The 24,797-nt window shown below is 51.5% G+C and overlaps 2 protein-coding genes across 3 annotated transcripts; both read right to left on the bottom strand.

Moving 5' to 3' along the window:
* Positions 1–3,662: 3,662 nt before the first annotated feature.
* PIN1 (peptidylprolyl cis/trans isomerase, NIMA-interacting 1) lies at positions 3,663–15,767 on the bottom strand. Its single transcript, XM_004008507.5, has 4 exons — positions 15,685–15,767; positions 13,181–13,393; positions 5,100–5,210; positions 3,663–4,283 (listed from the first exon to the last, which is right to left on the bottom strand). Exons 1-4 carry the CDS (start codon positions 15,740–15,742, stop codon positions 4,174–4,176), a joined length of 492 nt encoding a protein of 163 aa, XP_004008556.2. The 5' UTR covers positions 15,743–15,767; the 3' UTR covers positions 3,663–4,173.
* A 7,302-nt stretch (positions 15,768–23,069) lies between these two features.
* On the bottom strand, positions 23,070–24,570 carry UBL5 (ubiquitin like 5). 2 transcript variants are annotated; one of them, XM_027969598.2, is made up of 5 exons: positions 24,459–24,570; positions 24,094–24,211; positions 23,852–23,935; positions 23,653–23,690; positions 23,070–23,219 (listed from the first exon to the last, which is right to left on the bottom strand). In XM_027969598.2, exons 2-5 carry the CDS (start codon positions 24,147–24,149, stop codon positions 23,176–23,178), a joined length of 222 nt encoding a protein of 73 aa, XP_027825399.1. In that variant the 5' UTR covers positions 24,150–24,211; positions 24,459–24,570; the 3' UTR covers positions 23,070–23,175. The 2 variants fall into 2 exon arrangements, with proteins under 2 accessions (XP_027825399.1, XP_027825398.1); XM_027969597.2 differs by having other exon boundaries at positions 24,498–24,570.
* Between the last annotated feature and the right edge of the window lie 227 nt (positions 24,571–24,797).

Below are 24,797 nucleotides of genomic sequence, written 5' to 3'. Positions count from 1 at the left end.
GGTCCAGTGGTTAAAACTCGTTTTTCCACTGTAGGGACTGTGGGTTCGATCCCTGGTCATCTGGTGGGGGAACTAAGATCTCTCATGCCTCGTGGTATGGCCAAAAGAGAGTATCAAACCAGTCAATCCTAAAGGAAATCAACCCTGAATATTCATTGGAAAGACTGTTGCTGAAGCGGAAGCTCTGAAGACTGACTCACTGGAAAAGAGCCTGGTGCTGGGAAGGATTGAAGGCAAAAGGAGAAAGGGGTGGAGCAGAGGATGAGATGGTTAGGTGGCATCACCGACTCGATGGACATGAGTTTGAGCAAACTCCAGGAGATAGTGGAGGACAGGGCAGCCTGGCGTGCTGCAGTCCATGGGGCTACAGAGTCAGACATGACTGAGTGACTGAACACCAACACCACCATGAGAGTGCGACACAAAATAATTTTCCCTTTTTCTTGTTTTGGCTTTTTAATTTCAAAACCATTTTGTGTAACTTGCACCAGTTCTGAGTGCGCTATTAACAAAAAGGTAGCAACAGTCTGAAAGTGCCTGGGGGTCTCCCACTGGACACACCCACACCTGATGCCCTGGTTTGGGCAGGGATAGTCCTCAACGGGGACCAACGTGGAGATCGGGGCTCCTGGAGGGAAAGAAATGGGCAAAGCTAGCAAGTCTCAGAGGCAGGAAGGGTGTGTTGAACAAGTTGGGAAGAAACTGAAGTCAGCAGAGTCCAGGTCCTCAGAAGCCTTGTTGATGTGACCGGGGTGGGGTGGAAGGGGGTCACAGAAGGGGAAGGACACAATGAAGGCTTTATTTTAGCCAGATCCTTGGTGGCCTGGGCGACAGCAAGGTGAGGGGGGAGGACAGTCACCTCTGGAGCTGTGGCCAGGAACAAAGATAGTGTACCCCGTACCCCCACCTTCGCCCCAACGCATGGCCCCCACCCCACTGAAATCTCTAGCAGAAACAGCATGCGAACAGCCCCACCCACTCAGGCTCCCCTACCCTCCAACCCCACCGCCCCCTGCGGAGGCCACAGAGGTGGCCAAACCTGCTCCTGTGGGAGGAAGCCTCCCTCCCTGTCTCCCCATCTCTAATTAATGGCCTCTCTTGATTAAATCATCTCTGCTCTGTGCTGGCATCTCCCGGAATGCGGGACACTGGGGCTGTACTGCCAACGAAACCAATGAATAATAAATATGACTGCCTGATGCATGCATTTAAAACCAATTTTTAAAGAAATCGTCAAGAAAAGCAATTAATTTCCATTTAAATTAGCAAGTTTGACATGAAAAGAATCACTTCCTGGATAAGCACTTTGAGAAGCACTTTGCTCTGTACCTGCTTTAAAAAAACAACACAAAAAACACACCAAAACCACCCACCTTAGAACACCTGTACCCCATCCCTCCAATCATATTGGGCATCCGATGCCCACAGGTGCCTGACATCAGCTCCTTCTCTCATACACACAACACAGGGGCAGGCCCCACCCTGACACTTTTGCATTGGTGGCTTTTGTTCTAACAACTCTGAACATTCATCAGAAGGACTGATGCTGAAGCTCCAGTACTTTGGCCATCTGATGTGAAGAGCCAGCTCACTGGAAAACACCTTGATGCTGGGAAGGATGGAGAGCAAGAGGAAAAGGGGGCAACAGAGGATGAGATGGGTGGACATGAGTTTGAGCGAACTCCAGGAGACAGTGGAGGACAGGGAAGTCTGGCGCTCTGTCCATGGGGTCGCCAAGAGTTGGACACAACTGAGCGACTGAACAAAATATGAGCAGGAGAAATAACCCTCCATCCCCTGACCCTGGCCTGGGTCACATGTCATCCGCCTGTGTCCAAGGTTGCCTGCTGATCGCAACTTCCCCCATGATGGACGTGACTGACTTCACGGGGGAAGCTCTGCAGACCATCCAGTGGCAGTACCCACGTCACCCCGAACTGAAGCGACCACACTGCCCCTAAGGTAGTCTGAGCGGGGAGGCGCCAGACCAGTGGCGTAGACTACACTCTCATCATCCTGAGGGCCTGGGATCCAGGGCCTGGATTCTGGGCAGGAGCGGGTGGGTGGGAGTGTGGAGCAGGTGACAGAAGCCACAGCTTCTGAATTATGGATGCTGAGAGGGCTCCAAGGCATGTTTATCTAAGAGCAACTTTCTTTTGTGTTTTGGGTTTGGCTGCTGCTAGACAAAGGAAGAGGGAGGTCCATGGAGGCAGGTGGGGACCCCCAGGGTCACACAGGACACACACCTAAGGACAACAGGGGGCACATGTTGCATCCCTGCTTCAGGAAACTAAGATCCCGTAAGCCAGGTGGCAAGGCAAAAAAAAAAGAAATTCCCTGCCAGCCCCACACAGGAAAATGCACCCCCACCCTCTCCCTTCCCCAACAGCACCTCAGATGCCTGGGAGCTCAGGGAGACCTTCCTTGGGTGTTTGGTGTTAAGGGGCACAGGCCCACTTCTCAGGTGGTACTTTGGAGGAGGATGCTGCAAACCTTTCTGCCCCGAAGTGCTCATTTCCAATCCTTCCCAGAGGCTCCACTGGACCAGGAGAGGGGGCCGAAGGCTCCCCAAGCCCCAGAGAACGGCAGTGGGGCCTCTGCCTGCTTCGTGGCCCCCACAGATGGTGGCAGAAGGGTCTGTCTGGAGGGGCAGCCAAGCAGCCAGAGCTGAGAGGAGGCTCATTAAACCTTAATGACAAGCGTGCTGGCAGGCAGAGAGCAACTGCTCCAGAAACTGGCCAGATGGGAGTCGGCCCAGGTGACTATTTATGAGCAACTCAGGCCTGTGTTAAGAGACTCAGCTCTGGGGGTAAGGGGATTCTTCCTTGGGGTCAGGCCAGGCAGGGCTTATTTTATTGGATTCCCAAGCCCTGCTAGCCCACCACTCCAAGATCCAGGCTGGTCCCCATTAAGTGTGTGCGTGGGGTGCAGAACGGACATAACCCCTTCTCCAACACACCCATGAACCCTTTGACTGACCGCTGAGCCTCCTGCCCAGGCCCAGATCCAGGGGCAGCTGTGAGGAGTCATGCAGAACAGATGGGCCGCGCCCCCAGCCTCCATCTGAAGAGTCCTGCCCCCTCCCACACCCACTGCAGGGATTCTGCTCAGTGACCCTCCCCTTACCATGTTCCAGCACAGAACTCCCCCCACCTGCCACCGGAAGGCTGGGCAGGACCCCTGCTCTCAGAGACATCTGGCAGTGCCCTCTCACTGGCCCCCGTTGCCATGGAATTAGCATCTGCAGAGGTGCCCGGGTCCTGGCAGAATGCTTACGGTGACAGGGGAGTGGGCATCGGAGTGTTGGGAGTATTTTGTTCCAACTGAAGTGGGGTGTGTTTGGGGGGGCACGGCACCGAGAGCACCAAGGGTGAACGGGGACTTCACTTGGGTTCCCTGAGGATTCTCCTGTTCCACCTGACCTGCTGAACCCAGAGCTGTGCGGTCAGGGCCCTTGCATTCTGGAACATTCCTGAACACCCAAGTTTGAGGACCGCGGTTGTTCCACTTCCCTGAGAGTCTGCTGCTGCTATGAAGCACCCCAGGCCCAGGGAAAGGAGCAGCTTCCCAGGGAGGGAACATGGCCTGGACACCTGACACCAGGGGTGGTGGGAGATGATCGCTGCCCTGGGGGTGGGAAATGAAATGCCAGACAGCAGAGCAGTGGTTCCAGGTTTAATCAAGGGTGGGGAAGGCGCTGCATGGCTGCTTAGAGGCCCCATAGCAGCCAGCAGCCTGGGCCCCACGCAGAGCGTCTGCTTTTTACAACTGAACAGAGGAACACGGCCCAACCAGCAACAACTCAAGGCCCACCTGACCCCATCCTGGACCTGGGGTGGCACAGGGGCAGCTCAGCTAATTAGGCCTTCTCTTTGGGACAGGTCACCCCCAACCCTGGCCCTGGGAGCCCAGGGAGCCTCTCCACCCTGTGCCCTTCTGAAGTCGATTCCTAAAGGGGAGGGGAGTCTAGCAGGGACAGCCCCAATAGGAGCGGACAGGGAGCACCCGGTGGTGAAGGGGCCCCTCCCAGCCATTCTGGGATCAATAAATACTGTGTGACAGAAGGGAGGGGTCCCCACTGGTTGGCCGGCAGCAGGGAGCGGAGTCTGCGGGCCCAGCCACCCCGTCCCACCTGTCTCCCCCAGGGGGCCAGGCCTGGGCCATCCACACCCCTCACTCCGTGCGAAGGATGATGTGGATGCCCGAATCTGTGAACACGGGCCCGCTCATCTCCCCTGTCCGCAGCGCGAAGGAGGCGTCTTCAAATGGCTTCTGCATCTGACCTGGGGGAGGAAGCAGGAGAGGTGGCGGGTGGGGTCCAGACCTGCAGGTGGGACTGGGCAGACGGGGCTCCCACTGCGCCCCCAGGGCCCTCATTCTGACTCATCCGTCATGCACTTTCCGGCCCTGCCACGGCGCCTGAGCTGGGCGCAGCTGGGGGTGGCAAGGCTATTAGGGAGGCCCCAGGAAGCTGAGGACAGCATGAAGAACGAGGCACAGTGGCTGTCTCCTCTGTGCACTGAGAGAGGAGCTTTACCGAGGAGCTGGTCTCCCTGGCCCACAGCCCCTTGCTGGCTCCCAAACACCCCTCAGCCTATTTTGGGCCCTTCCTTGATGCTCTAGAGACCCCAGGACGAAGGGGGGAGGCGGCGGCGGCCTGGTTCCCTCTGCTCCTCCCTTCCCACAGTCCCAGGTGGAGAGGCCTGAACTTGGCAGGGTTGCTGATCTGACCCCCTCCTCCCCTCACTCCTGGTTTCTCCACCCAGGAGGGTGGGCAGAGGATTCTGGGGGATGTGCTCTGGGACTCTTAGGGGCCCCAGCTTTGCACCTCAACAGGAAGAGAGGGAAATGGCAGCAGGCACCCACCTTGGTGGGTCTGTGATGGGGACAACTGAGCAGAGACACACACAGATGGATGCCCCACCCCGAGAGAAATGCCACCACCGGGGAGAAGACTCTGCAGCCTGAGGAAGGGACTCTGCTGCCACCTGGTGGACCCCAGGGGACAGTGTGACACGGGCCATCCCTCTAGGTGGGGTGCAGGTGCCAGTGGGTCAGAGGGTCTTGCTGGGGTTCAGGGGTGCCCATTCTTTGCGCACCTCTGCTGAAGGCACCCAGGTCTCCCCTGGCCTTGGCGGAGCTGCAGTCGCTGAACTGTGAGGCCAGAGATTCAAAGTCCTCCTCTCCAGACTTAATCTTCTGGATGTAGCCTGCAAGGGGGACACAAAGGGAGGCCTCCTCGTCAGGGCGGGGTGGGCGGAGGGTTCCGGGCAGGGCAGCACTTCACTCAGAAAGGAGCCCGCAACCCCTGCTAATCGTGTGTGCATGAGCGTGCATGCACAACCACAGCCGGAGCCATACACACCCATGACAGGCATGCACCCCATGACCCTGTGGTGACCTCAAGAGCAGCTGGTCTCCTACCCAGTCCTACAACCCCTTCTCTGTAACCCCCCTCCCTACACACACAGGAACACATAATGAACATGGCATGGCCTCTACCTACCCCCACACACTGAGAGGAAGTCTACCTCCAGGCTCTGCTGGGGAGGACAGAAGGCAGGACGGACGTTACAAAGGAGCACTGGGGGACTTCCCTGCGGTCCAGCAGTTAAGACTCGGGGCTTCCAACGTACGGGGCACAGGTTTGACCCCTGGTTGGGAATTAAGATCCCACAGCAGCACAGCCAAGAAAATAAAAATAAAAAGGGACACTGGGACGCCTCAGGCAGTAAAAGGAAAATTTTCTAGAGGCAGGAGGCCATAGCACTAGCCCAGCTCTGCCACAGGAGATGGCTGAGCCCTCAGCGCGAGGGCCTCGGTTGTCCTGTCTGTCCAAAGTGTGAGGAAGGCCAGGGCCACTTCCTGGGGTGTCATGAAGAACCCTGGAGGCGGCCTGACTGGGACTCAGCAAGGGACAGGCGGCAGACTGCGCCCCCGGGGCAGCGGACACGGCTCTTCTCCCAGCTGCCCTGATGGGGTGAGTTGGCAGCACACCAGATTCACCCTCTGTGCAGCCCAAACTAGATACCGATTCTCCCTGGGGGGACAGGGAGACCGGGCTGATGGGAGGGAAGGAAGAGGACTGAGGGAAAGGGCTCCCAGCAGAGGGCAACACCACGGAGACACTTCCTCCTGTCTGACCAAATGAGGCTGTGACACGCCTGGCACCTTTCTGAGCACCGCATGGACGCTGCTGATTAATCCACTTGGTGCTCAGAGACCCACACACCCAGCCAGACCATCTGCCTGTCACTGAGCTGGTGGGAACTTCACCTTGGCCCACGGATCTCCGGCTCCAGTCTAGCCTGTCACTGTCATCCACCCGTCCGTCCAGGACGCTACGGCAGCACACCTGTCACCCCACTCCCCCATCTCACTACAGGCCACGGCAGTAACTCGTGTCCTGGCATCTGATCTGCTTGGCTGCTTCCACAGCTGTTCCCGTGACCCCTGCCTGCCCTGTGTCCCTGCGCCTCTGAGCCTCGACCATCAGTCATTTGCCAGCCGGTCACAGGGACACGAGGCACAGTGCCAGGCACTGAGAGACACCCGGACAAGCGGCACCCGCTGTCAGCATGCTGCCCTCCCTTCGGCGGGGCCCTGCCACTCGGATTGCCCTGCTCCTTTCTGACCTGCGTGCCCGTCTGCACCTCGTGGTCTGCGCTGGCTGTCACCGCGCTGCGCTACCTGGTCAGACAGGCTCTCAGGTGTGACACAGCCCCGCTCCCTGTGGCCTGCATGCTGCGGCGGCTTTTTCTGGAGGGGGAGTGAGGTGGGGGAGGCTGCACCCTGCAGCTTGTGGGATCTTAGTTCCCTGACTAGGGATCAAAGCCAGGCCCTCAGCAGTGAAAGCCTGGAGTCCTATGCACTGAACCGCCAGGGAAGTCCCTGCAGTGCCTCCTGCTGTGAAAAGCCGGGGGGGGCTCCCAATAACCCCCGTGGCTGCCAAGTGGACCCCCTGTGCCTGACGTATCCACGGGTGACTCCGACCTGACCTGGATGGCACAAGGATTCCCCTCCATCTCTTCCTCTCCCTGGATTCTGGTCTCACCTGAGCAACACAGATACGTTTCCCAACTCCCTACCCCCAGCCCCCCCACCCCCACCTCCTGTCTGGACTCCAGTAAACCCAGCCAGGGAATCCTGAGTGCAGCACCCCCCAGTGTACCTGCCTGCATCCAGGTACTTCGTGGGAGCACTGCTGCATGGGCCCAGCATTTGGGGGGTCAGCCCTGGTCCTGAGTCTTGTTCAAGCACCCCTTGCAGCATCCTCCAGCCACTGGGGCTGGGGGCACAGCTGCAGGGGTCCCTGGAACTAGGCAGCCTGGCAAGGACACACAGCGTGTGTGCACGCAAGCAACAGCAGCCTAGGAACTGAGTAAAAGCCAAGCTTTTCTCCCCATCACTCACAGCACTCACGTTTTCCTGTGATCAGCAGTTCTCAGAATATATTCTGCTACAGGACTTCCCTGGTGGTCCAGTGGTTAAAAACCCGCCTTGCAAAGCAGGGGACATGTGTTCAATCCTTAGTTGGGGAACTAAGATCCCACATGCCTCCGAGCAACTAAGCCCATAAGCTGCAATTAGAGAGTCTTCATGCTGCAGTGACAGATCCCATATGACCCAACGAAGAGCCCAAGTGCCTTAACTATGACCTGATGCAGCCAAATACATAAATACATTTTGTTTTTTAAAAGAAAGAAAATATTCTGCTTGGATGGGACCCTGATTTTTTTTCTTACTTTTTGGCCACGCCCCACGGCATGTGGGATCTTAGTTTCATGACCAGGGATCAAACCTGCGTCCCCCTCATTGGAAGCATGAGGTCTTAACCACTGAACCACAGGGGAAGTCCCTGAAATGATTTTTTAAAAAGAAACAAGACTTCCTTTCTGAGCTCTCTTTTCTAAAACTGACCTTTGGGAGTCTGGCCACAAATCAAGGTGAAAAGCTAGGGACTTCCCTGGTGGTCCAGTGGCTAAGATTCCATGCTCCCAGTGCAGGGGGCCTGGGTTCAAACCCTGGTCAGGGAACTAGATCCCACATGCTACTGCTAAAGATCCCACATGCCTGCCTGCTGTAACTGAGACCCAGTGCAACCAAATAAATAAAACTACGTATTAAAAAAAAAAGGTCCCCCAAAAGCTCGCTCTTTCTCCATCACATGCACTGAGGTAAGGCTGGGTGAGCACACAGAAGGTGGCAATCTGCAAGCCAAGGAGAGAAGCCTCAGAAGAAACCAAACCAATCAACACTCTGACCTTAGACTTCCAGCCTCTAGAACTGTGAAAAATAAACGTCTGTGGCTAAGCCACCCAGCCTGCGGTATTCTGTTGTAGCAGCCAGAGTCACACCATGATTCCAGGGACAGTGAGTGAACAAGTGGAGTGGTCTCTGACTCTAAAGAGGTTTAGAGACAAACTAGGGAAAGGGTCTGGACAGGGAAAAAGGTAATGGAATTAAGTCTGCCTTCCTCAAGACCCAAATTCCAGGGATTACCCTGGTGGTCCAGTGACTAGGATGCTGTGCTACCAATGCAGGGGGCCAGATTCGATCCCTGGTTGTGGAAGCAGATCCGACATTCTGCAACTAAGAGTCTGCATGCTGCAACTAAGACCAGGCACAGCCAAGTAAATATTAAATATTAAAAAAAATCCAAATTCCAGGAGGGGCTATCTAGAGACCAGAGACCCCAGCCTGAAACCAGGAGCCTGGAAGGGAACCGCCCACCATGAGTGGGGACACTGGGTGGAAGGCGCTCACTAACCCTCCAGACCCTGGGCCCGGGGTACAGGGATGGGACTCACACTGGGGCCTCTCTGCGACCTTGGGCACGGAGGGATGGAGGAACAGGCAGGGAGGGCTTCTCTGCGGCCTGGCTTTCTTACACAAGGACACAGGCAACGACAGGCAGCCAGTCCCCAGATCCCTGACAAGCCTTTGGCCACAGCCCAAGGGCTGCAGAGGAGCTGGCCCTGAGAAAGAAGCCTCAGCAGAAAATGTGAACACATTGGTTTTCAAGGCAACTGAGGAGCACAGGTTCTAAATGGGTACGGAGGGACCCAGGCTGCCAGTGGCAGACTGTGCCACCGAAAGGCTGATCTCGTCATCACCTGAACAAGTCCATGATGAGAAGAGGGGACGGGGGAGAAACATCCTTCTTCATGAAGGAGGAAACCAGGCCCCGGTGCCCAGAGCTTGCTGACCTGGCACATGGGTGTCTGGTAACCAAGTGTACCGAAGTCTGCGCCATCTTACTGCACCCTCATAATGACCCCTGAGGGGGCCCATCTCAGGACACTAAGACCATATGCCAATGTCAGTGGAGGGTCTGCATGCTGAGCCCACCAGGCCTCCCATGTCCTGCCCCAGAGCTCCACCCATGGACCATTAGCAAGCAGGAGAGGCTGCGGTAGGCAAAGGCCTTGTCCTGACCCTGGTCCCCACCACACATACCTACATGACTGGGGTTAAGGCTCTACCATGCAGACAGCATGACACTGAGCCCACTGCTCTGCTAAGCGTTCAGCGGTCAGCTGGCCCCTGGATCTTCAGGCCACCCTGTGCCCATTCTACAGATGAGGCCAGCTGGAGCTCTGAGAATGAACACACTTGCTTGAAGCTACACAGCCCTGGTGGCTCAGCTGGTAAAGAATCCGCCTGCAATGCAGGAGACCCCGGTTCAATTCCTGGGTTGGGAAGATCTGCTAGAGAAAGGATAGGCTACCCATTTCAGTATTCTTGGGCTTCCCTGATTGCTCAGCTGGTAAAGAATCCGCCTGCAATGTGGGAGACCTGGGTTTAATCCCTGGGTTGGGAAGATTCCCTGGAGAACGGAATGGCTACCCACTCCAGTATGCCGGCCTGGAGAATTCCACAGATTACAGTCCATGGGGTCACAAAGAGTTGGGCACAACTGAGCAACTTTCACACAGCTGGCACTGAGATTCACCTATGGGCCAGTCCAGGGTGGGTCACACTACCTCTGACCTTACCTGCTCCCTGCCCCTCTCATCTATCACTCAGTCCTCCTGATTCTGCCCACTCAAGCTCTCTAGAATCTACTCCCCCTGCCTCCTACCCACTCCAAGTTCAAGTCACACTGTTTCTAGCTGCAGTTCCTCCCACGGCCTCCACCAGGGCCCCTGGCACAGGGAGGCATGTTTGACTCCTGCTAACACTTCCGAGTGTACATTGATTTAAGGTGAGGCCCCAGGGCCCATGGATACCCCTTCCCCAGACCCAAGCTGACCTCAGTACCCCCAGGCTCCCACTGCAGTTGCCAGCCCCACTAGACATGTCGTTGTCCCTTGGAGATGGGACAGGCGGCACCACTCCCAGGCAGGCCCTACAGCCCAACAGCTATTCTTTCAAGTGATGCTCAGATGTCCCCATGTCTACCTGCCACCTCTGGCTGGGACTGTCCCCCAGGCTTCTGTCTCTGGCCTGCTATCTGCTCAACCCAGATCCTCTCATGGTTGCCTCGCCAAAGTTCCTTCCTCCAGCCCTCAGACTTAGTGAGACTCTCCCCAGATTGCGCCTCTTCCCGAGTCCCCTCAGCCAGTGACGACATCTCCTGCCACTCACTCTCCAAGTGCCCATCACGTTCTGTGCACTCACACGTGGTCCAGAAGCCTCAGAACTGGGACCACTTGAGCTAAAAGCATCCAAGAGGTCATCTCGTGGTTTCTTCTGAGCATCCCGCCACATCCTCTTCCCGAGTGGCAGCCAGACCCCACTCATCACTTACTGCTCATTGCTGGCCCATCCAGCCTGGGCCTGGGCCTTCTGGCTTTCCTGGCCCGTCACCCTCCAGCCACAGCTCTTACCGAAAAGCCAGACTGTGGGACCCTTCTCCCAGCATCACGTGGCCATGTGTTTCCTGCAGCCTCTGGAAAAGGACCCAAACTTTTGGCTTCAGCTTGGGCCCTTCTCCACCTGGCTGGGGCCTGCCCAGATAAGTTTCATCTCTCTTCAGTCCCCTGCAGTCTTCCCCTGAGTCCTGCCTACAGCCCAGCCCCAGGCCTTCATTTCCGCCGCTTCCTCTGCCAGGATCCCTTCTTGCTTCCTCTGGGTTCAGAAGACCCAGATGTGGGCGCTACTGTGGGCCAGGCTTTGTGTCCGGTGTGCAGTGGGAAAAGAAAAGACCCAGCCCCCGCCCTAGGGAGCTCTGGAGGCAAGCTATTTTTTGTTTTTTCCCTTTTTTTTTTTTTTTTTTTTTGGCTGTGGTGGATTGAAGCATGCAGGCTTCTCTAGTTGTGGCATGCAGATTAAGTTGCCTCAAGGCATATAGGACCTAAATTCCCTGACCAGGGTTGGAACTCGCCTCTCCCGCACTAGAAGGTGAATTCTTAACCACTGGACCATCAAGGAAGTCCAAGGAAGCTCTTTAAATCTGCCTTCAAGATTCTGTGCAAAAACTTGGCTCCACTCTACAAGGCTGAGAGGTGGGTGGCTAACAGGTGCCACTTATCATGCTGGGGACTGTGTGGGGTGAACAGGTATGGGAGTAGGTGTGTGTCAGTAATATCCCACAGGCAAGTTATGTGGCACAAAACAACAGCTAATACGGACTAACCATGCCAGGCCTGTGCTAATAACCACCATCATAATGGCCACCAGCGATTACAGAACACTTACTAGAGGCCAAGGGCTGTTACTCGTGCTTTGCTGCACTAGTGCTTCCCTGGTGACCAGAAGATAAAGAATCTGCCTGCAACGCACGAGACCTGGGTTCGATCCCTGGGTCAGGAAGATCCCCTGGAGAAGGAAACGGCAACCCACTCCAGTATTACTGCCTGGAGAAATCCATGGACAGAGGAGCCTGGTGGGCTACAGACCACGGGGTCACAAAGAGTCGGACACAACTGAGCGACTAACAATTTTTTTTCTTCACCCTATGTGGTGGGTCCTATTATCTTAACACTAACTTTGTAAGTTAAAAGACTGAGGCTGAGATGTTAAGTAGCTTGCTCAAGGTCACACAGCCAGGACCTGGTAGAACTGGATAGGCACTCAGGCTGTTTGGGCAGGGGTGAGGCACTGGTTCTGTGGGGTTGGAGGGCCTGGGAGGTGTCTGGGATCTCTGGTGAGAGAGGCTGCGTGGATGATGAAACCACACTTGTGATCCAGACCAGCACTGTCCAACAGAACTTCCTGCAAGGATGGAAATATTCTCCAGTTGTGCTGTCCAAAATGGCAGCCTATAACCAAGTGGGACTACTGAACAGTGTAGCTGGTGTGACTGAGGAACCAATCTTTAATATGACTTAAACTGAACTAATTTACATGAAAATAACCACATGTAGATAGAAGCGGCCACACTAGATAGCTCTAGACCAGGAGGCTGAGGACTACAGCCCTGGGGTCAAATCCTGCTGTTTCTGTAAATAAAGTTTTATTGACACATGACCACGCCCATTTGTTTACACATCACCTGCAGCTGCTATGGAGTTGCCAAGCAGAACTGACAGAGACTGTACAGCCCACAAAACCTAAACTATTTACCATCTGGCCTTTCAAGAAAAAGTCTGCCTACCAACTGCTGCTCTAGACTGCGGAGCAAACACAGAACTTAGCGACGAACAGCCTGCTCAGAGCCAAATTAATTCACTGACTCTGTTGTCTAGTTCTAACACTGCTACCTTTCCAACCTCCCTCCTGACCCATCCACATACGTGCCCCAGGACCCTGCTTGATGACACTACTCTCCAGGATAGCTCCCACTGAATGACGACCCACACAGTGACAACTGTGTGCCACCCATTACACCATTTCATCTCACTGAGCTTTCACAATGGCCCATGAAGGCAAGGAGATGACGACGTCCATTTGACAGAGGTGAAAACCGAGTCTCAAGGAAGTGACGTGAATCTCTCAGGGTCAAGGAGCTCCTAGGGGCATAGTGACCATGTGAACCCAGGTCTGGCTGCCATAAGGCTGGGTCCTCTCCACCAACCTTGGCCCACTCTCACACACCAGCTGGGGAGGAAAATGAGAGGCAGCCATGGAAGCCAGGCTCATGCCACCAACAGGCACTTATAGGTCGGCCAAGGCCACAGCTGACAGCTAAGCTGGCTGGGGTGGAGCATCTCATGTGATTTCTGTAAAGCTTGCACTGCCCTTGGGGAGAGGGACTGCCCCCTTCCCCCAGGCCTGGTCTCCAACCCCAGCTCACCATTGATCAGCTCCAGGGCCTCCTCCTTGGTTCGGGTGATCTTCTCCTGCCGCCAGGACGAGGGTCGCCGTGACTGGCTGTGCTTGACCAGCAGGTGTGAGCAGCGGACCCTGGTGGGCTCCCCTTGTCCATTTTTGCCGCTGCCACTGCTGTTGCCACTTGGCCGCTCCCACTGGCTGGCATTAGTGATGTGATTGAAGTAGTACACCCGGCCTAGAAGGGGGGGTGGGGTACAGAATTCAGCTGGGACCTGCTCAGTGCATACCACCATCAAGCCATGATATGGAACTGGCCAACAAGATGCCTTCATTCAGCCAGCCCACTGCTGTCCACCAGTGTCACCAGGACTTAGGGAGCTAACCCTCTAGGTGGGAGGCAGACAGACAATAAACAAGCAAGTACGACCACATAATAACTTTGGTCATTAACAACTTCAAGGGGGGAAAATAATCCAAGATGAGGAAGAGAGGTTCAAAGCATGCACTCAGCAGCCAGACTCCCTGTTCAAATCTGCCACTCACTCCCTGTATGACTCCCTTCTCCGGGCCTCAGTTTTCTCACTTGTAAAATGGAAATAACAACAGTACTTGCCTGAATGGTTTTTGGAAGGACTGTATGAGTTCACATCTGTAACGAGTTTAGGACAGCACTTGACATATATTAACACATTATCGACTGGGGGATTTTTGCAAAAACTAACGCCTGTGGCTGGCGATTATAAATGAATGTTGAGACACTCCAGTCAGTAACATTTGGGTAACAAAAAACATACTAATACATCTCTGGTCAAACCGTGGGCTTCCCAGGTGGCACAGAGGTAAAGAATCTGCCTGCTAATGCAGGAAGCAAAAAAATCTTGGGTTTGATGATACTCTGGAAGAGGAAATGGCAACTCACTCCAGTATTCTTGCCTGGGAAATCCCATGGACAGAGGAGCCTGGTGGGATAGTCCATGGGGTCACAAAGAGTAGGACACGACTTGAGCATGCACATGTTACTGTGAGGCATCTGGTCAGCTACTAGTGCCTCCAAAACAAAGCAATGGGTGTTTATTCTGCTGCATAAACTGTACCCATGTGTGTCACACACAAAAGCTTTGTCCTTTTCCCCTACCCAGTTACAGAACTGGGGTCCAGCATTACTGGGGTCAGATGTTATCCAGACTAAAGAGCATGGAGTGAGGGCTGCCAACAAGAAGCTTGAAGTAGGACCCAGTAGAGATAGGGTGTCATTCCTGGAGCAGAGTCTGCCCGGGGTTACACGGAGGACTTGTCCAAACACCGTGAAGGGCTGGATGTCACCCTCAGGGAACACTGTCAGGATTGAACTGGGTTGAAATGGCTGGAGTGGGAGCCCCAAATTTGGCAGAGCATTGGCTTTACATTGTAGGTCACATCCATGGGTCAAGGCTGCAGGGTGGGGTGGGGGTTGGTGAGAGCTGAGCCACTGACTGCCTCAAAAACACTGGCAATGGGTTCCATCTCCCTGAACCTCAGTTTTCTCATTTGAAAAGTGGGGATGAGAGAATAAGGACATCAAACCTCCAGAGGGTTAATGTGGAGAGTGGATGGTGCTGTATGCAAAGTGCTCCTGATGTTCAAAAAATCAAATTATTACTGCGACAATGACTGCTAGGCTCTATGGAGAAAGAAGTGTGAAATACTGGAACCTGCATCTTGGTAGTTTGCAGCAAGAAGGGTAGGGGGCTCTGGAGTCAGAATGACTGGGTCCGAACCCAACCCCCACCCCCTGAAATCAATGACCTTGGGCGGGTTCCTTGCGTTTTCTGGCCTCAAGTTTCCCGATCTGCAAAACGGGGGTAACAATTACCTCTCTCCCAAAATTATGACCATTTAGAGAAAGCAAACACCCAAAATGCTTGGAACTATGCTTGGTCCTGAGATAAACGTTCCCTATTCTTGACATTATTATTGGGGAAAAGTCTTAAGTCGGGTTCCGGAGCACAAGGGCAGTTCTCAGGCAGAATACCACCGGCCGGATATCGCAAACTCAGAATATGGTGTGGATGGTAGCGAGCGTATTAGCAGAAGGAGGTTGTATATCCGAGGCCGAACAACACCCTATAGGGCCCCGCCCTGAGCATGATGTTGGGGTGTCCTCCCCAAGGGGTCCCCACCCTGGGACCAGCGGGTTGCACAGACGTTCCCTCAGGACTTCTGGTGCATTAGGCCGAACGAAAATGTCAGTCAGATCGGCAGGGCCAGGGCCATCGCCTGAGGGAGTGCCGCGGGATCACCATCCCCCTGCCACCCCGGGAGCACCCTGGAACTCCCCGGCCACGCCCCTTGCCTCAGTTTCCTCGGGATTCCCCTCTCCTCAGGCTCGCAGCCCCAACAGGGTGGGCCGGGGCCGTTACCCGGGGACGACGCGGAGGAGCCAGGACCCCACGGGAACCGAGCGGCGCTGCCGCGCTCGAGGGACAAGCTCGAGCCCTGCTTCTGCGGGCCCTCGCGGCCCCGTCCCAGCCCCGACCCCCGCGGCACCTGAGCTGCGGCTCATACGCTTCTCCCAGCCGGGCGGCAGCTTCTCCTCGTCCGCCATCTTCCCTCCTGCCGCAGAGGCCGCTCCGCCTCCGCCGCACCGCCTCTGCCGCCCGCGTCCGCCCATCGCTGCTGCCGATTGGCTGAGCCCGCCCCGCACGGGGTCTTGGCGACAGCACTCATTGGGCACCCTAACTGTCCGGACTGACTCTCTGGCTTCCTATTGAGCAAAGGCGGGGGTGGGCGGAGCCTCCCACCATTAATCTGGGCCCCGCCCCGGTCGGCCTCACCCAGGTCCCGCCCTCTTCCTTTCCTCGGCCGCTAAATGGTGGGAAAGGGACGCGAACTCGCCTTATCAACGCCCTCTGCTGAGCTTCCAAAAGTTCCGACCCCTCCTTTGCGTCCTTCGCCACAGAGCCCATCCGATTGGCTACTACTGTAGCAATTCCCGCCTTCCTAAACCATAGCCCGCGGGCTGAAGCCTCCCAGGCGGAAGTGTCTGGCCTGTGTGGAGGTAACCGCAGCGAAGGAAGTTCTTGAAAAAGGCGGTGCTGCCTTTGCTGTTGCCATAGCAACGCAGTTACCTTGGTGATGAACAGCTAAGAATCCAGAAGCCTATATTTGGCTCCTCCGTTCTCCCTCGTCCCACTTGTTTGCCCAAGATGTCCAAAGCTAGCCCACCTCCTTTTAATTTTTTGTGCAAAACTCCCTATTTTACTGACCCAAACACCTTCCATTTCCTTTGAAATCTACTTTACTTTACTAATTCCCTCCCAGTTTGGCTTCTGCCTCTGTCCTGGGTGACTCGTGGGTGTTGGCATTGCCATTCGGATGAGGACACGGTGGCTTTGTGGGTGGAAATCAGTGGGTGGAAGCGCGGGTGGGAGGATAATAGCTCAGTTTGAATCAAGTTGCTTTTAAAATTTATTTTTTATTGAAATATCAGTTGAATAAGTCAATTTAAAATGAAGGCTGTGGCACTAAACGGACATTGAAGAGGTGGTTGGAGACCTAGGGCTGTAGATTTACGTGGGAATCGGGACACCAACAGGGAAGAGTTCAACTAAAGTTCATCTATAGGAGGAGGAGAGTGAAAAAGCTAGTTTAAAATGCAACATTAAAAAAACTAAGATCATGGCATCTGGCCCCATCACTTCATGGCAAATAGATAAGGGGAAAGTGGAAACGGTGACAGATTTTATTTTCCAGGGCTCCAAAATCACTGTGGATGGTGAGTGCAGTGATGAAATTAAGACACTTGCTCCTTGAAAGGAAAGCTATGACAAACCTAGACAGGGTATTAAAAAGCAGAGACATCACTAAGCCGACAAAGGTCTGTATAGTCAAAGCTACAGTTTCTCCAGTAGTCATGTATGGACGTTGAGAGTTGGACAATAAGGAAGGCTGAGCGCCAAAGAACTGATGCTTTTGAATTGTGGTTCTGGGGAAGACTCAAGAGTCCCTTGGATTGCAAGGAGATCCAACCAGTCCATCCTAAAGGAAATCAGTCCTGAATATTCACTGGAAGGACTGATGCTGAAGTGAAGTTCCACCTGATGCCATCACTTTGACCACCTGATGTGAAGAGCCAACTCATTGGGAAAGACCCTGATGGTGGGAAAGATTGAGGGCAGAAGAAGAAGGTGACAGAAGATGAGATGGTGGGATGGCATCACTGGCTCCATGGACATGAGTTTAAACAAACTCCAGGAGATGGTGAAGGACAGGGAACCCTGGTGTGCTGCAGTCCATGGGATTGCAAAGAGTCGGACACGACTTAACAACTGAACAATATAGCATACAACCTTATGTAACTGTTAAAAAGAATGAGGCACAGTGACATGAAACACAGGGAAACATGTCTAGGACAAATTAGAGGCAGGATGCAGCTGAGAGTTAAAAGCACTCAGGAACCAGATTGCTTTGAGTTCAAAGCCTGGCTCTACCACTTGCTGTGACCTTAACAAATTACTTAACCTCTGTACTTCAGCTTCTCCATCTGCAAAATGAGAGGAAAAAACATGTCTCATGAATATCCTTGATGCAAAGATTAAATGAGTTCATCTATAGAAAGCATTCAAAAACAGTGTCTGGTCCATAGCAAGGGTAGGTATTGCTGGGTGAAAAAAAAAAAAAAAACCAAAACATAGTACAGCATAGCAATTATAGTATGTATGAAAGCATAATAAGAGACTTCCCTGGTGGTCCAGTGGCTAAGCCTTTGTACTCCCTAAGTAGGAGGCCTAGGTTCAATCCCTGGTCAGGGAACTAGATCCTACATACAACAACAAAGACCCAGTGCAGCCAAACAAATATATATTAAAAAAAAGAAAGCATAATAAAACCAAAAAGATCAACAAAAATTAACTTTGTATATTATCAGAGTATTATAATTAACTCAAACTGTATAAAAATAGTTGTATATCACTGAAAATTTCTGGATTTATCCAAATATGTTAATAACTAATACTGGTTGGTGATGCAGGTGAAGGAAGAAATGAGGAACTTAAGTTATAACATTCTGACTTTTTAAACAAGCATGTATTAGCATAATAATAATCATAATCTTTTTTTAAAGATAATTTTAGATTTAGGGCTGGACTGCAAAAGTAGTATAGTTCTCAAAGTCCTTTACCCAACCATGCCTTATATTAGCATCTTACATAACAGAATAGAGGTTGTCAACCAGGGGTGATATTGTTCCCCAGGGGACATATGGCAAGTTTAAGACATTTTTGGTTGTCACAAAAGGAGAGAGATGCTACTTGCATTTAGTGGGTGGAGGCTGAGGATGTTACTGAACATCCTGCAATGTACAGCCTCCACAACAAAGAATTATTCCCCCAAATGTTAACAGTGCCAAAACTGAGAATTTCTGCCACAGAATGATGACGAAAACTAAGAAATCAATATTGGTCCAATACAATTAACTAAACTATATTTTAAATAAAAGAATTTCCTGTTTCTCTAGTAATATCCTCCTCCAGGATGTGACCATTTCTAGGTCTTTCCTTGTCTTTCATGATCTCGATACTTTTGAAAAGTACAATGGCTTTCATTCTGATGTTTGGACATGATGATGTCTGTCCAATATTTTCTCATGATTTATTGAGGTTTGGACTTCCCTGGTAGCTGAAATGGTAAAGAATCCACCTGCAACGCGGGAGACCTGGGTTTGATCCCTGGGTTGGGAAGATCCCCTGGCAGAGGGCATGGCAACCCATTCCAGTATTCTTGCCTGGAGAATCCCCATGGACAGAGGTGCTTGGTTGGTTACAGTCCATGGGATCACAAAGAGTCAGACACAACTGAGCAACTAAGCACCACTAGCACATACATCATTGGAAAGGACACCACAAAGATGATATGCCCTTCTCAGTGCATTGTGCCAGGCGATTAATGACGCTGCAGTGTATTAGTAGTTGTATTAGGGTGTCTATTGCTGTTTGACATGTTAGCCTACAATCTAGTGAATTAACATTTGCCATCTCAGTTTCCATGGGTCAGGAATGGAGTAGTTTAGCTGGTGTCAGCAGGAGCAGCTATGGTCTTATCCCAAAACTTGACTGGGCAGGATCTGCTTCCAAGCACCCTCATTTGGTTGCTGGTAGGATTTAGTTGCTAACAGAATATGGAATTGAGGACCACAGTTCCTCACTGGCTATTGGCTGGGGGTCAACAAGGCAGCTCACAACATGGTATCTGCCTGGCTTTCATCAATGAGCAAGAGGGCAAGATGGAACGTTTTACAGCCTAATCTCAGAAAGGATATCCCATCATTTTTGCTATATTGTTAGAAGTTAGGTCTGGCCTAAGAGGAGGGGATTACACAATAGTATAAGTGTGGTCCCAGCTCATTAGGGGCCATCTTAGAGGTCACCTCCCACACTTGTGGTATTTTTCATCACTTGGTTAAGACAGTATCTGAACTATTTTTCCTTTTGTAATAAGTAAATACTTTTGGAAGAGATATTTTTGAGTCTGTGCAAATATCCTTCTACTTAAACTTTCACCCCCCAATTTTAACATCTATTAGAGCATCTTGCCTACAGCAATTATTACTATGGTGATGCAAAGATTGGTGATTTTTTTTAAAAAGCATTGGTGAGTTCTTATTTTCTTCTATCCTTCTACAATTAATTGAAATCTACTTGTAATGAAGGGTTGTCCCTTCTTCCCCACTCATTTACTTTCAGCTATTTATTTCTATGAACACGGGCTTGAGGATATTTATTTTATTCTTTGGGTTATAGTCCAATGTTATTCTTTTGTTGCTCAAGTTTTTCTACATTTGGCCACTGAGAGCTTTTTCACAGGTTGGCCTCTGTGCTCTTTCAACATGCTTCCATCTTTTTTGAGTAGTTCTTACCTCAAGATGCTCCACCCTGAGCTTGCATTTTCCTTGCTCCAGCTCAGGAATCAATCACTTCTCCCAGAAACCCTGGTTCCTTTTATTGGAGAATATTGTTTAGAAACCAAGATCTGGGGCTTCCTTGAAGGTCCAGTGGTAAAGAATCCACCTGCCAAAGCAGAAGACGTGGGCTTGACCCCTGGCCCAGTAAGATCCCACATGCCGTGGAGCAACTAAGCCTGTGCACCGTTTCAACTACTGAGCCTGTGTCTAGACCTCAGGAGCTGCAACTACTGAGCCCTCAAGCTGCAACTACTGAAGCCTGTGTCCTAGAGCCTGTGCTCTGCAACAAGAGAAACCACTGCAATGAGAAACCCGTGCACTGCAATGAAAAGTAGCCCTACCCCCCCAACAACTAGAGAAAAGCCTGAGCAGCAATGAAGACCCAGCACAGCCAAAATAAATGAAAAGTAAAATTATATATATAAAGAAACCAAGATCTGGAACTACTGATACTGGGGTACCACTGCTTCTAGTCCCTCTAAATGGATAAACAAGGAAATGTATGTACATATGCACATATCTGTATTTCTATGTATGTTTGTAAATGCTTTAAATGAAAATCATGAGTTCATATTGATGCCTCCAACTCTAATCAGTCCCATGGGCTTCTATTCACCCTCTTTCACAATAACTTCTTTCTCCAGCAGCAAGACACCTGGCTATAATTATCTGCAATATATGTATCCAACTCTGTGTACAGATGTATATTAGTAAGACTGGTTTCGAAACTGCAAAATCATTCTGCTGTGAGGAACATATTTACCAACTACAGTACAATGTTTATAATTCTTTTTGTCTTTAGCCTTATAGTATCACATCAAAATACGTTTTAGAAAATTATTTAGATCAGCTCCTTTCTCCCCCACCTCCTTCAGTGAGGTCTTGTAATTCACTTATACATATGGATCTGTTTGACTGGTTGCATTTGATCTTTCTATATCCTGGTTGACAAATGCGGAGTCCTGCATCCATCACCATAATTCCAGATGTGGCAATTCCATCACCACAAAAATCCCTCCTCCATATTGATCTTTTATGTAAAAAAAGGCCCCCCAAAAAATTCAATAAAAATACCAATTAAAAAGAATGAGACAAAAAAATCATTAATATAGAAAAATGAAAAGCATAAAAAAAACTACTGAATGGTATACAAATATTACAGAATATGTAATTTTTCCAATTGTATTTCAGAAAATTTCTGGATTCACTCAAATGTTAATTATTGCCACTGTCAGTAGGGGTGTTATAAAAGTAAGAAACTTAATTTTTCGCAAAACGTGTGGATTTTTTTTACAAGCAGATATTAGCATAGTACTTTTTTAAAAAATTAAATTGCGGACTTCCTGGGGGTCCAGTGGCTAAGACTCCACGCTTCCAATGCATGGGGACCTGGTTCAACCCCTGATCAGGGAACCAGATCCCACATGCCACAACTAAGGGTTTGCATGACACATGCTGCCAAGTAAGTAACTAAAAATAAATATTAATTAAAACAATTTTTTAAATGGAAGTTTACAGAAATACACTGAAAAAGGCTTCACCTCAGGAGAGAAAATGGGGCCAGGAGTATGGTCTTACTTTTAGCTTGTACTTTCTATGCTGATTTGAAAACAAGGACTTTAGCATGTCAAGGCTGTCATGAAATTTAAAAAAGAATTGGGGGAGGGGGTTTATTTTCTAAGCAGACAGATAAGGAGGAGCCTGAGCTAAAAGAGCAGGGGTACCAGAAGACAGATATTTCTGATTTGTCAGCAGGAAAGGGAATCCTAGGACAGTAGGGAAGCCAAGGGGGCAGGTAAAAAGTAGGCCAGCAGAGACCAAGGAGAGACCAGCTTTAGTGGACTATAGGCCAGCATCTTAGGCAGTCTGCAAGACTTCGTGCCAAGAAGCTTGATGGCAAAAAGAAAGCATAAGGCTGGGGGGAAGAGGAGGAGCAGTGGACTAGACTTGAACATGGTTATGTCCTGAGGAAGGACCTACCAGGTCAATACACAGAGAGAGGAGTTGGTGCAAGGTTCTAGGTGAAACTCTCAAAAGCAGCTCCAGAATGTGGCTCTGGGTAAGGACAAGGTCAAGGCTGACCTCAGGAGCTGTGGCCAAGGGAATAGAAATGGAGTGTTTGATGTCCTGTCTACTCATACCTGAAGGAAGAAGGCCAGGGATGGATATAGCACGAGGCATCCTGCTGTTTTAACTGCATTATCTTATTATCTCATGGAGATGTGAGTGTCATCATGGTGCCCCTTTTTAGAGGAAGAAACGGAGGATCAGCAAGGGCTGAATAGCCTAGGTCACACTGTTTTACTCTGTCCACTAGCATTTCATAGGTGTCAAGAACTATGGCTGCTTAATCATGCTTATCTCATCTCTACTTCACAACATACCAATGAAGTAAACACAATCAGTTCCAGATTGGATAAGGAAATGAAGGTTAAGGGAGATTAAGTAACTACCCAGGGTCACAGTTGGTGGTAGGGCTGGGGTTCCACCCCTAGTCTGTCTGAATCTAAACCTGTATTCCTAATTATTAATTCTACTAAGGTCCTTGCCCAGAGGATCCTTGGTCTATTGATGACAATAATCCCAGGATCTTTTGACCTTCAGAAAAGTGTTAGTCACTCAGTTGTGTCCAACTCTTTGTGACCCCATGGACTGTAGCCTGCCCGGCTCCTCTGTTCATGGAATTCTCCAGGCAAGAATACAGCAATGGATTGCCATTCTCTTCTCCAGGGGATCAAACCCAGGTCTCCCGCATAGCAGGCGGATTCTTTACTGTCTGAGCCACCAGGGAGGCTCAGAGACATGGCTAGCCCCAGAGCTCTGGTCTTTCACTCAGGTTCCCAGTCAACTGGCTCCCTCCTTGATCCAATCTTGAAGTCTTACTGAGCAGCTGAGTGGGTACTGAGAATACAGTGACAACCAGATACCAACCCTCCCCTCAAGAGATAAGTCTCACTCAAAGATGACAACAAAGCAGCCTCTAAGTTTTTATTAATGAGAGTTTCCAAAAACAAGCATCCATATTAGTGTGGGGAGTGAGGGTGGGAGGAGGGGGAAGGGCAGGAAGAAGGAATTCTGCTCTATTGGTAATAAAGCTCCAGGTTCATCCCATCGTGGATTTCATCTGAAGTGAAGGTGTTAAGGAATCCTTATGGTGGGCTCCATCCCCATCCCCATCTCTCACGACTGCACATTTGGGACTGGATCATTTTGATTTGGAACGAATCCAAACTTTGTAAAAAGTTCATGTTCCTTCTGCACAACAGACATCCTGGAATCTCGTTCCACCCTGGTCTCCTGTCCCCACTCAGGTGGAGCTTAGTAATAAATATTTTGACCAGAAAGTGTCAAAGTCTTACAAGCCAAGTCAAAATATTTCACCAACCACCCTCCTCCCCCAACAAAATAATGAGATGGCTCCCACTCTAAATACTTACTATGTGCCACGTTCTAAGTTAAATAGCTTATGTGCATAACCTCATACAGACCTGAGTATTGAACATAGAGAACCAAGTCTGGGTATGTAGATCCTTCCTCAAAAAGTCAAAAAAGGATACAGTCCCCAAGAGACACGTGGTCCTTAAAAATCGTGTACCTGTGGGATAAAAACTTTTTAGAAAAAAGTCTAAGGAGGCTCTTCACCCCCGAGACCAGCTAAAAAAGTTCTGCCTAAACAAAGGGCTGGCTGCAGCCCTCCCCCAACCAAACCCTTCTGGCCTGCTCCTGTCCAGCCCCTAGTTCGACCCCTGTACTCACCACTTCTTCAATACGATCTTGTTCCAACGGGTGCCAGTTTGGGCTGCGATCAGCTTCTTCAGGTCCCCGATGGTGTCATCCGTACTGGACGCAGAGGAGTTAAGGAAAATGGAAAGGGGACTCTCCCCATTCCCACCCCAACCCCCGGGTTTAACTACAATCACCCTAAAACAAAGATTGAGTTGCCTGCCTCATGCCAAGCACCCCCAGGAAGCCACAGCCACTTGGTCGCCAGTGGATACTTGCACTTAACGCGCACTTTCTTCCCCAGACGGTCGTTGCAAACAACCTCAATCATCCTGGCTGGAGCAACACAAGGCGGGGACTGGGAGGCAACTGAGTCGGGACTTCAGGGGTCCCCTAGATCGCAAGACCCCCGGTTATTGAAACTTAACGTTCACGTCCCCATCATTCCCCCAGATCGGAGTCTCCCCAGGCTCCAAGTTCCGTGTCCCAGGACTTCGGACCCCAGGGCTACCGCGGACGCCGGGCAGCCGTGCTCCTCCCCTCCAGCAACCCGCCCAGGCCCCGACCCACTCCAGGTAGCCTGAAGACCGAGCCGAGCCTCTCTCAGGCCGGCGGATCCTCGAAGGCCGGGTCCCCTCACCTTTCCCGGACTCCGGACTCCTCTACCTGGCCCCCTCACCTCAAATCGCCTGGAAGCAGCAGACGCCACAACCTCCTAGCACGACTGCTAAGCCTAGGCCAGAGCAGACACTAAGAACCTACGCTAAAACAGGAAGCGGAAGTGCGCAGCCGGAAGCTCCACCCCTCCCCCCGGTGCCTGTCAACACGCCGCGGAGTGCTCATCCCAGGGTAGGATGTGGGTTTGCAGTTCCCAGGAGCGGTTTTGGGCTTCCAAGCCTGGGCAGGGGGACACCTGTGGACGGAGCGTTGGGCCGAGTGAAGGTCCCGGCTGGGGAGAGGAGTGGAGTGTCAGAGGTCT

Source organism: Ovis aries, chromosome 5, assembly GCF_016772045.2.
Source record: "Ovis aries strain OAR_USU_Benz2616 breed Rambouillet chromosome 5, ARS-UI_Ramb_v3.0, whole genome shotgun sequence".
Taxonomy (NCBI): Eukaryota; Metazoa; Chordata; class Mammalia; order Artiodactyla; family Bovidae; genus Ovis; species Ovis aries.
The sequence above is the reverse complement of the archived record's forward strand: the minus strand, read 5'-3'. Positions and strand labels throughout refer to the sequence as shown.

What these genes read in the sequence shown, in the direction of transcription:
- PIN1 (XM_004008507.5), bottom strand. Translation starts at nt 15,742, where the DNA reads ATGGCGGACGAGGAGAAGCTGCCGCCCGGCTGGGAGAAGCGTATGAGC. An exon ending in GCGTATGAGCCGCAGCTCAG is followed by an intron (nt 13,394 to 15,684) that starts GTGCCGCGGGGG and finishes CCCCCCTTCTAG; the next exon opens with GCCGGGTGTACTACTTCAAT. An exon ending in GGCCCTGGAGCTGATCAATG is followed by an intron (nt 5,211 to 13,180) that starts GTGAGCTGGGGT and finishes TCCCCCTTGCAG; the next exon opens with GCTACATCCAGAAGATTAAG.
- UBL5 (XM_027969598.2), bottom strand. Translation starts at nt 24,149, where the DNA reads ATGATTGAGGTTGTTTGCAACGACCGTCTGGGGAAGAAAGTGCGCGTT. An exon ending in AAAGTGCGCGTTAAGTGCAA is followed by an intron (nt 23,936 to 24,093) that starts GTATCCACTGGC and finishes CTCTGCGTCCAG; the next exon opens with TACGGATGACACCATCGGGG. An exon ending in AAGATCGTATTGAAGAAGTG is followed by an intron (nt 23,691 to 23,851) that starts GTGAGTACAGGG and finishes TTTATCCCACAG; the next exon opens with GTACACGATTTTTAAGGACC.